The 12,391-nt window shown below is 42.9% G+C and overlaps 1 protein-coding gene across 4 annotated transcripts in view; it reads right to left on the reverse strand.

The window, feature by feature from the left end:
• Positions 1-12,391, reverse strand: part of ZFAT (zinc finger and AT-hook domain containing) — a 207,245-nt gene that overhangs the window by 38,216 nt on the left and 156,638 nt on the right. For 3 of the 4 annotated variants that reach the window (XM_053559219.1, XM_053559218.1, XM_053559221.1), the window contains one exon: positions 3,364-3,482. The exons of the other annotated variant lie outside the window; for it this stretch is intronic. In XM_053559219.1, coding sequence (XP_053415194.1) covers positions 3,364-3,482 — 119 coding nt within the window. The remainder of the gene's footprint in view (positions 1-3,363; positions 3,483-12,391) is intronic. 4 annotated transcript variants of the gene reach the window in all.

Here is a 12,391-nt window from a genome sequence, read left to right on the forward strand (position 1 = left end):
GACACAGCTAGATTCATTTACCAGGTATGCTTCTTCTAAGTTTTTTTATTTATCTTTCACCTTTTTCTGAAAACATAAACACCACACAGGTACACACTGTTCTTCACCCTACTTTTTTTTACTTAACGGTACACCCTGGAGACCAGGAGGACTATGCAGGCATGTCCTTTCTTCCCTTCCACAGATGCTTGGCTCTGTCCAGACAGGTTACAAACATCTGACTAACTTACAACTCACACTTAAAAATGGAGGCTGCTACAGGAAGTCTCCAAGTCAAGTTATAAACACCTGACCAATGTTATGACTTGTACTTACAAATGGGGGCTATTACAAGTAAGAGGTAAATATACGTGTTCCAATTTACATACGAACTCAGCTTAAGAACAAACCTACAGAACCTATCTCGTTTGCAACCCAGGGACTGCCTGCAGAGTTGTACGTAAGGCTCTCATCCAACCTCTTGTTGATTGACACTAGGCTGTTTCCAGCCACGTACTATTATCAAGAGGAGTCACAAAGATGATATAACAGAGACTTCCTACGGACCCCTGCAATGAATAGCCTTGTGCAAACACCTTTTCTCATTTTATCCAGTTTAACTTTGAAATTGTTAATAAAGAAGTGCATATGTAAGTTTGCTACATACTGTTTTCCCTTTGCAGGACTGCACCGTTTTACGTTCCCATCAGCAATGTGTGAGAACAGAATTCCCCACAGCCTCTCCAGCAGAAATGATATCAAACTTTTAGATGCCTGTCAATACTAATGTGTAAGAAATTCTATCTCAGCCGAGTTTTAATTAATATTTCTCTCATGATGTGTGAGGCTGATTATGTATAGAGATATCCTGGGTTATTTACATTTCTTTTTATTTAAACTTTTCTAATCTCTTGCCTATTTTTCTACTGGATTGCCAATCATCCTCTTCACTATTTTTACAGGCCTTCTGTAGAATTAAAATATTAATTCCTTTTCTGTGATATGACAAAAATTAGTTTTTGTATTTTTATATTTTTTTTATATTTTTACTTATACGTTCTATTCCATCAGATTTGAAAATTTTCTTCATGTAGTCAATATTTTTTAATCTTTTCCCTTATTGAATATAGATTTTGAATTATAGTTAGGAAAGTTCTCTGCGCTTTCAGCGTTTAAATGAAAAACATTTGTTTTTATATTTAAATATGATCCTTTGAAATGTGCCTTACATAAGTTATAAAAAAATGGATCCAATTTTATCTTTTCCCATATGGCTATTAAGTTATTCCATATGACTTATTAAAAAGTCCATCATCCTCCTACCAACTTAGGATACCATGTTTGTAATATAATAAATTTCCTTATATCACTGGGTCTATTCTAAGTTTTCTACTCTGCATCATTAGACCATCTATTTCTTGCACAGAAAACACCATTCTTAGTTATGAAGATTTCAGTACATGCTGTAACATCTGGTAAAATTCTCCTCAACGATGCTGTTTTTCCCAAAGTTTTCCTAGCTATTCATAAATGAACTGTAGAAGTCAACTTGACTAGCTCCAGAAAAAAATCTAATGGTATTTTTATTGTAATATTATGTTGATAAATTATCATATAAATGACCTTCCAGAGTATTAACATTTTTATGTCATTAAGTATTTCTATCGATATGTTTAACTCTAAATTTATGTCTCTTTCAGGGGTGTTTTACAGTTTTCTGCATTTACATTTTGGGCATTTTTTTTGTTAATACCTTGATTTAGCTGGGTTTTATTTCCTATAATAGGGTTTTTGTTATACGTGCACACGCGCGCACACACACGCACACACACACACACACACACACATGCATGCATGGGCTGTAAAGAAAGTATCCAGTCAAGTAATATGAAAAATAGTATTAACAATGGGTGGATAGTTTCTGGATAGCCCTCATGTCTGTCTGTCTTTGTGCGTATATATATATATATATAAATAGATACACATACTTTCGTTTCCTATACATACACACATGTATATGTGTGTGCACATGCTATTGATGTATGCTAACCTTTTAATCTGCTGCCTATTGTTTATATTAGTTTTTTACTTATTCTTTTAGACTTCTCCAAAATATAACCCTATCATATGCAATTAGAGAGGCTTTTATTTCTTCCCTTGTGTGTCTGTGTTTGCTCTGCCCTGTCTGACCACGCTGGCAGATGCACCCAACACAATGCTAAAGCACAGCTGAACTACAGGGCATTCTCGTCTTGGTTCAGACTTTAGTGGAAACCCTCTGGTGCTTCCCAGTAAAGAAAAATGCTAGTGTTTACTGACTCACATGTATCTTCTTTTCATCTTAGGGAATGTATCCACCATAGTCTCTATTAGTGACCATTTTTAATCAGTGAATATTGAGTTTTGCCTAACATCTTTCTGCATCTATGACAAAGATCCTTCATTTTCCCTCTAGCTCTATTATTATGATAGACTATATTAATATATTTACTCCTACCAAACCCAGCCTTTGCTCTCTGGAATAATCCACACATCATAGTAATCTATAGATTTTTTTCATGTGTTATGGATTCTGTTTAAAAGCTTTTACTCTTAACCACTGGACATTCTGAAAAGTCCTTACATCAAATGGGTGTGATTTTGACCCCAGGGAACACCAAACATTGGCAATTTTTGAAGCTATTTTTAGTTGGGGTTGGGGTGGGTGAGGAGAGATGCTGCTATTGATAACTAGTGGGAAGAGGCCAGAAACGCAGCTAAGCTTCCTATAAAGCACAAGACAGCACTGTGCAGCAAAGAATTATCCAGACCCAAATGTTACTAGTGCTGAGTCTGAGAAACCTTGTCTTAATCAACTAGTCCATGGGAGCGACATCATATTTGAAAATGAGATGGCTCCCGGGTCTCACACTACAGATGTGTTTTTATCCAGGTGACTAGTTGCAACCCTTCATGTGAAATACAAGGAAGGCAAGTGGGAGCTCAAGTCTTCCACTGAGGGAGAGCAGGACCTAGAACCAAGATAAAGAGCCCTCCCAACTCCCTTGGTGAGGGTGGCAACCTACTTCTTGACTTCCATTTCTTCAGATACAACATCTAAAACTCTGGATTTGTAAACAACAGAAGGAAAAATATCAATGAGGTCAATATAAACCTTCAGACAGGAGAGTCTGAACTCAACTCAGAATAAGAATTCACACACCAAGTCCAGATCTCGGCCAATTATACTCCTTGGACAGGAGACTTAATTGAAAAAGTTTCAGAAGGTTCCCAACCAGAAACCTAATGCTCTGAAGAATGGCTATCTGTGCCCAGTCCGTGAGGCTGATCTGTTTGTCATGAGTAGTTAGAAATGTCAAGATCAATGTCACTTTAAAAAGTTACCTCCCATTTGGGGTCTCCGTCAATTTCCACCACCTTCAAGCCATGTTTGTTCTTCAAGTGCCTGTTGAACTCCCATTTGGTGCCATATACAAAGCTGCAGACGGGACACTTCAAACCCCCTGAAAGCAAAGACAGAGGTAAGAAGTGTGCACAGCAGATAAAATGCAGTGGTCCCTCCGATCCAAATTCCTCAAACGTAAAGAGCGTATTATTTTGTCACTAGCACTTAGGTTCAATCCAAGCTTATCTCAGTACCAGAAGACAACAGCAACATCGTGTGTGTGTTTTCCAGGGAAGACATTTTAAGTTATTGAATAAACATTTGCAGAGAACCTGACATGTGCTTGCTAGTTTCAATGACAGAACTGAGATAAGTAACATGATTCTCTTGACCATGTGGGTAAGTGGCTTACATGGTTCTTTCATTTTTTTCTTTCTAAATAAAAAATAATTTAGGAAACAAAAATGGCAGTCGCTGCTTTTCTCAATCTCTTTTGCCCCAAAACACTCAAAGCAGGAGCCAGATTCTCAATGTCCTTCACATCATAAGCTAAGTCATTTGTATATATTATTCCCAGGTAAATTTCTCAGTAAAGAATAAATTAAAAAGCTGGTCACATCCTGAAATGTCACTATTAAAATGATTAAATTTTGCACGTTTCAGGAAGTGTTCGGATGCTTTAATTAAGAGAAAATAAAATTCTAGTTTAAAAAAGAAAATTGCAGAGTCACATGAAAGACTATCTTTCAACAATTATATGAGAAGCAGCAGCTAAACGAAGCTGGACAAAAGTCTCTCTGAACAGACTGTGTCTTCAGAAGCAAAGTTCAGCCTCAGGAGGCCACAGTCCTGGCCGGGCCTCACTACGGAACCACGCCGGGGCAGTGACCCTCCTGCAGTCCCTGTCACTATGGCTGTCTGGAACTTTGAGGCTATCTGATTCCAGCAGGTCACTCTTGAGTCCTGCGCTTCCTACCTCCTGTCCTCCCCTGCCAAGCACCCCCTCCCGCTCTGCCTTTTCTCTGGGACTCCATGGCTTCTCCTGTCCAGGACAGTCCTCCCACTGCATCTACACTCCCAGAACTCCAGGGCAATAAAATTCCCAACATTTGGCTCATTAGAGAGAACCTGCTCCTTCCCCAGGCCAGAAGCTGCTCAGGCTCACAAGCCCCAGGTGAGGAGGCAGCCAGAGCAGTGCAGGGCAGCAGCACCCCCTCCTCTATAGAGGACAATCAGCTCCTGGTTTGCCCCTCCTGGCCACAGTGCCATGCCCATCAGGAGGGCACCCACTCTCTCCAACAGTTACCCAAGAACCTTCCTTACCATTTCACTGTCTGTGAACCTTCATTCACATGGTTGTTTAGTGCCATGCATGGGGCTAAGCCCAACCTTCCCCTCCCGCTCTGATGACTTGACCGTCAGCCGTCTTGCTCTCCCTCAGTTGAGCCAACATTATCCTTTAACTTCTAAAGGACATCTGGTTTGTATCCTCACCCATTTTCTCTGAACTTGCCCTTCCTAGCGCTGCACTCCACTCCTGTCTTCCTCCTCCATTCACAGCCAGGATTTTATGGAGTCTCCACTTTTATTCTCTCTCCTTTCTTTTTTTTTTTTTTTTGAGACAAGAACTCACCAGAGCCTGGTGTCATCAGCTACTCCTGAGTGCCAACAGGCAAGCAGAGGAGGACCAGTTTTCAGTAAACATCTTCCTGTTCTTCTAAATTTTATTCCATGGGAGAGTAACTGCCCTATTCAAAAAATTGCTTTAATTGAGATTAGAAATCTAACCCAGAAAAATGACATGAAGTCCCTTCTTTGCCACTATTGATGGCTTAGGCCAGTGGTTCACAACTGGGAGATCTGACAGGCGATATCTGGAGAACCGCAGGTGTCACAGCCTGGGAGGCGGCGCCTGGCATCTGGGTGTAGGGCCCAGGAATACTATTCAGCACGCTGCAGTGCAGGGGCGGCCCCATAGCACAGGTGGCTACCGAGGGTGCCAATGCTGATAAGTCTCACGCCCAAGCACGCTGGTTCCTGGCCGGATCCCTCCCAGCACTGTGCAGTCAGACCGACTTTCTTACTGGTTAAGCTAATGAACCCTTTTCACTCTTCATCTATTAGTACTACCGCCACCTCCAATAATGACCACAATGCCATCAAGCATATGACAGTATCAGATGTCAGACACGTCACAGTTCAAGGACACAGGTGTGCTTGCCTTGCTTAATACAAAGGCTCTGAGGGTAAAGTAACCCTTTTGAGGCTGTAGAACTAAAAACTGAATCGAAGTCTAACTCTAGGGCTCAACCCTTCACCCCGGCTGTGCTGTGCCTTGTAGGGGGACGCTAGGTCCACCTGTCAAGAGCACGTGAGTCTGCGCATTGTAAGGTGATGTTTGCTGACTGCGTCCACCTGCCAAGTCCACATGATATCTGCATGTCGTAGGTTGACACTGATTGCTTCCACTGTCAAGTCCAGGCTACATGTGGGTGTTGTAAGGCGACACTGACTTAGTCCACCCGCCAATTCCACGTGGTGCCTGGGCGTTGCAAGCTGACGCTGACAGTATCCACCAGCCAAGCCCGTTCTTCCCGTGCTCTCGTGATACCCCTCGTTCTTGGTTCCTCTACCAGTGTCTCTCTGACAAACTCCTGTGTGGGCTCCACATTCTCTGTTCAGAGTCCTAAAGCCTCGGTCTTCTATAATCGCTGGTATGCGTATTGATGATGTCCAAAAGCATCCCATTTCCCCAGCACGCAGGCAAGCACATGGCCAAGGTGCTCACACTGGCACTGAGCATATCTCTGGCTGCCACATTTGTGTCAGTGGGGCACTGATGAGGCAGCAGGGTCATTCTGTACTGACGTTGAGGTTGTCTGGACAAATTATAGGAGGACCACATCAATCTCACGAGGGTCTACCATGCAGTTTAATCACCTCCAGATCCAGTCATGAGATGCTCCACCTCCTACGCGATTCTGTGTCCGTGGCATCTGCACAGAGCACTGTCCTGTCTATCAGACGGGAACAGGCAAGTCCCCAAACAGTCACAGGCACAACCAGCAGCCGACCGGCAGGCCAACACGCATCCCAACACCTCCCGCCACTGCGGCAGCATCCCTACCCCAGGAGCGCGTGTGAGCACAGCAGGCCCCACGCAGACAGAGGGCAGAGGCAGGTGGCTTTGGCCGTCAGCAGAAAGATGAGAAATGGACAACAGACTCTAATGTTCCAGCATATGCTACAGAAAGGACGGCTCAAATGAATGTTTATTTTCTGAAACTCAAAAACACTGCACCTTTTCTTAGGCAAAACCAAATTTCTTATCCAGAGGATAATTAAACTTCATTTTTAATCTCCTTTGTTATCACTTTTTTTTATTATTGTTAGATCATAACTGTGTCCATTACTGCATTTATGGGGTACAATGTGCTGATTTTATATACAATTTGGAATGTGTACACCAAACTGGCTAACACATCATTTACCTCACGTATTTAACTGTTATGTTTAGACAGTTATACTTATCACTTCTTAATCACTAAAATGGTGTCCTCTTTTCCTATTATCTTTTAAAAACCTCCAAGGTGCAAGGACTTCCTCTTTCTTTTGGGTAAACTGATGGTGCTTCTCTTATAAAGACTAAATAAGAGACCATGGGCAAAACCCAATTATGTAAGGTTAAACTTAGGCTTTATGATGAAATTGAAGATTCCTTCTGGTGTAGTCTTTAATGAAAACTAATTTAGAGAAGAAAACATTTTTATATTATGTTTAAATTGAACTTAATAAGATAATGATCCCACATTAATTAAAACTTCAACCTTTGCCACAGTGACTTTAATTAAAGAACAACAAATGAAAATATGTAATCTAGACCGAATGTATAACTATGCCAGTTAATTGACATCAGAGCTGAGAGAAATTAATTTCTATTTCAATGCGTTAAGTTCTTAGGCAATGCACAGAAAAGGTCAGTGGAGGCCTGTGTCACTCCCAGGACTGACAGTAAGTGTGTACCATAAAAACCACAAGCCCTCAGATCACAGTTTCTTCACACAGAATCATTAACCTGGCAAAAATATAAAATTTCAGAAGCAATTTTAAAAATTGATCATGGTATTATCCTTTGCTTTTTTCAGAATGCAATATATTCTGGAGGAGTGTTAGGCATTAAAATATTCGTGCTCCTTTGTAGTGCGTGACATTATTAAAAATTCAATTTCATTTTCAATAACGTAACTCTGGGGACGGCATGGAACACCATTTGGACCATTAGAAGAGCTGAGTCTGGCATGAACCCAAAGCTCTTAAACTCTCAGGCATTGGTTTTCTCTTCTACTAAGGTACAAATGCTAAAGCTCATGACCTTTTAAAAGGCACTGCATACAGGTGGCAGAATAATGGGTCTCCCCAGGATCCTGAGTTGGGGAGATTATTCTGGACTGTTTGAGTGGGACTAACGTCATCTCAGGGTCGTTAGGAGGAAAGCAGAAGACAAGGCCGCAGTGCTACAATCTGAGAGAGACTCCACTGGCCACTGCTGGATTTGAACATGCAGATAGGGGCCAGAAGCCATGGCATGTAGGCAGCTTCTAGGAGCCAGAAAAGGCAAGAAAACAAACTCTCTTCCTAGAGCCACCACAAGAAATTACAGGGTCATTAGCGCCTTGATTTATTTTTATTTATTTTTTTTTTTTTTGCGCCTTGATTTTAACTTGGGGAGACTCACTTTGTACTTCCGACCTTCAGAACTAAGGTAATAAATTTGTGTGGTTTTAAGCCACCACCAAGTGTGATGATTGTTTCAGCTGCCACAGGAAACTAACACGGGCACTAGAGGATCACTAAAACCAAACCAGCTTAACTATCCAAGGAAAGTGGATATAGAATGATTTTATTTTTGTAAGATTAACCAGTAAAATACGAAAGAGGACTTTGTTGACATTCTCACTTCCTGTTGTCTCTTCCTTTTAGCTTTTTAGTAAAGATGGGGTCTCACTATGTTGTCCAGGCTAATCTTGAACTTCTGAGATCAAGTGGTTCAAGTGGTCCTCCCAAGTGCTGAGATTACAGACATGAGCTTCCACGCCTAGCCTCCTTTTGTCTCTTAGTGCCTGCCCAAGGGCCCACACAGAGCCCCAGCTCAGAACTAGGCAGAGCTTAGGGATAGTAAGTAATTACATAAAGATCATACAAGCACTGAGGTAGAAGATTCCTGGTGGCATGATGTGTCTTTAGATCCTCCCTGGCAATGGGACCCAGGGCTATCTGAATCATGTCTCAAATACAGCATCCTTCCCATAGGATCCTCAAAAAAAGAACATTGGGGAAAACACAGTAGAGGAAACAAAGTGGCTTTTATTACTAGCCATGCTGATGTCCTAATCCCCACTTAGAAATAGTTAGTAACCAGAGCACAAGTGAAGTCTTCTCATCTCCCACCCCTTCTCCCCAGTATTCTGGGATCTGAGACCTATGGATAACCACAAGGGAGGGATGGCAAGAGAGATTGGTTCCAGCAACAGCTTTAGGTCAGATTACCTTGGGGAAAAAGAAATAAGAGAAAGTAAAGACAACTGTGTGTGCCTTTTCAACATATGGCTACATGGCCACCAGCAAACGTGACCCAGTCGATATCCTAAAACAGGACCATGCCTCTTCCTCCTTCTGCTTCTCTGACCCCTTTTCCTTCCCCTTTCTAATTGGTGCAAACGCCTACAAACTTTAGGGATGTTGGATGTGTGAATGGCAAGGCACCAGACACTGAATCAGGGGATTGGGTTTGCTTTGGCTCGGCCACCCGCTGACTGTGACCTGAGGCCATTCCCGGTCCTCCCTTTCTTCCCTAATTTTACAACAGGAATAATGATGCCAACCTCACAGGGATTAACATACAAAACAACAATCAGTAACACAACATTACATTACTCCATCACTCACTGCAAACATACACCAAAACTTACTGAATCTGGGCCCTAATAAAAACAACTTCTTGAAATTTTGTTTTCCTCTTATTTTTAGAGACAGAGTCTTGCTCTGTCACCCAGGCTAGAGTGCAGTGGCTACAGCCTCAAATTCCTGGCTTCAAGTAACTTCCCCCCCTCAGCCTCTGTAAGTGCTGGGATTATAGGCCTGAGCCATCATGTCAGGACTCTAAACAATTTTAAAATAAAAATGTCCAAAAGTCAAATGCGTGACTTTTGGTTTGCCTATAGTGTTTGGATTTTCTGCTATGGTATTTTCCCTAAATCTGGCATAAAAAACTAAGATATAAAGATACAGCCAAGGTATATACGTATGGATACTGATTGATACAGGCAGAATGGGGACCGAAGGCCCCATTCTTGGCAGGGAAAACACTTCCAGAAAAAGGGAAAAAGTTAAAAAGTAAGCCGAGTGAGTCAGAACAAAGAAAAGTCAGCTAGTTTATCTTTAAACTAGCTGCTGCTGAATTTCTTAACTGAACAAGTTTCCTGCTTTTCCCAGAGCACTGGCCTATTGGGGATACAGCTTAACTAACACTGCTGCTGGGGCTGTAAGCACTTGAAGAAATAATGGCCACAGGAGATGCTGTGGCAAGGCCTGGAAAGATACTTCACTAGGCCATTTCCCGTCCAGTTAACGGTCAAAGCAAATACCTACTGTGGAGGTTTGTATTATGACTGGAGCAGAGGTCAAAGGAACAGCTGGAGCCCTGAAACATAGATAAGAGGGCTTATATCCCTTATCACAGAGGGAGACCCTCTGTAGGGGTGATGAGAGGAAAACTCTTCTCTCCCAACAATTCTTCAGAGGAGATTGATGCCAGTGGCATTTTACTCCATAGCAAACTATTGGAAATTAATACCTCCCTAGGAATCTGTGTGCGTGACCTCAGACAGGAGGCTGCCCCCACACAAGGCTCAGGTTCCGGATTTCTCAAGGCTGCTCAGATCCTTAAAGTTAATGATTATAGAAACAATAGGAGCTGATATGCTCGCTCAGAGAAACTGCTGGAGTCTTTGTTCCCTTCCTCAGTTTACCCTTTGGGCTAATGAGCAAATAGCCTTCAATAAAAGCTGATTGGAGCTGACATTCGGGGCCACCGTGAGAACCCCACAAGCGGGTGGCAGTCCCCAGGATTCCCACCTTTGAAAATTCTATTCTGTGTGTCTTGTCTCTTTCTTTCTCCTCATTTCTAACTTTGTATTTCTTCGGTTGGTTGCTGCCGGATCCATAGGTCTTAATGGACCCTGCCCCTAGGGCAGAACCCCAGCAACTGACATTCTTCTAATATAGCAGTTCAAAATAACAGAGATTTCAACAGATGCTCAAACTAAGCCTTCTCCCTGACTCTACTCCTCCTGTAGCTTCTCAAACTAAGCCTTCTCCCTGACTCTACTCCTCCCGTAGCTTCTCATCTCAATGACCCACCCTCACCTCAATAACTCCTTAAAGTTGGGGGCACAGAGAAGGCAGCTCAGCCTTTGGGGGAAGCAGCTGGCTCTTCCCGTAAGCTCCATGGGCATAGGTGAAAGGGATACATACTTTCTGATAAAAGCCAGAACATGGAGCCTTGGAAGGAGCTGTCTTGCCCTCACTGCTAACCTGGGAGTAAGAACAAGGAACTCCTCCACATGACCGCTTTGCCTGACACTGATCCCAGTGCTTGGCATGGTGCAGGCACACAGCACATGTTGCAAAAGAAACATGTGGCTAAACACAGGGTACATCTGAGCCATTTCTCAAGCACTTAATACATGTCGGCACTGTCTGCGAAGTTTAGAGAATGATATTTAATCTTTGCAACTACTGCCGACGCTGGTGTCACCCCTCCTCTTTGGGGGTGCGTAAACCAAGGTTAAGAGAGATTAAGTGCCTGGTCTAAGGACCACAGTGATCAGAGATCCTGGCCCCAGATCCACCTGACTCTCAAGCCCGTGTTCGTCCCAATAACCTGAGAGACTTGAGAGAGGCCACGAGAAAACGACCGGCCTGACAAGTCCCATCTTCATCCTGCTGTGTCAAGTGCATGAAGGATTGGTAAAGCTTAGCGCTGAAGCACCTGATGTCTCTCACCACCTGTGATTTACTGAGCCTGTCCTTGAGCTAGCTTAATTAGGCATATTTAAAGGGATGAAAGGGGCGGGCCTATTGAAGCAACACAAGTATGTCTTCTTCAGAGTGTGAAATGTGTGTCTGTGTGGGGGAATGCCTCAGATCCATATTAGTGAACAAGAGATGGCTAAGAGGAATCTGCCTTCAAAGCATCAGATGCTTCAAAGCAGAAAGTAAAATATTTGCATTGTGCTCAGCACAAGCCTAATTACTAAAAAGTACCAGAGTTCTAGAGCATTGCTGCATCCAGAAGGCCTGGCTGACAGGGACCTGGCAACGTCCCCCTGGGCCCCCAGGAGCAGAGCTATGCTGGAGTCAGCTTAACAAGCTCCAACATGATTGTGTACTTCTCTGCCCAACTCCACATTAATGATGTCATCATGAGAGCTTAAAATTGACCATGGTGGAAGAATTTACACCACAGAAGCTGGCAGATGCTCCAAATCAGGTTTCCCCTCTCTCTAGCCATGGGGGAGTCGACTGTCAAACATTTACTATCACACTATTGCTGAGTGTCCGAGCAGCTGCCATTCCCAGCAAATTTCCAGAGTGCCCTGGAAACCACCCAAACTCCATGGAAAATACCATGGTAACATCCCCCAGGAACCCACACAGAACACACTGTCTGACCGGGGGCCTCTCAGTTCCTTCCAGGCCTCTGCCCCACCTCCTCTGCAGCACTGCACTTAACACCCTCCCACCCTGTGGCATGGTTGGCAGGAGGCCTCTCTAGCCCACAAGTGGCTTTGCAGAAGTCTCAGTGTGACACTGTTCAAATGCAGTTGTGAACAAGGAATCCTGCATTTGATTTGAGGAGAGTAAAACATCATTTTGAGGAAATCATATTTATTCATACTTTTTTACTATGTGATTATTTTAAAATATATTTTGTTACATCCAAATAAGAAATTAGAAAACCTATGA

Source organism: Nycticebus coucang, chromosome 13, assembly GCF_027406575.1.
Source record: "Nycticebus coucang isolate mNycCou1 chromosome 13, mNycCou1.pri, whole genome shotgun sequence".
In the NCBI taxonomy this organism is placed as follows: domain Eukaryota; kingdom Metazoa; phylum Chordata; class Mammalia; order Primates; family Lorisidae; genus Nycticebus; species Nycticebus coucang.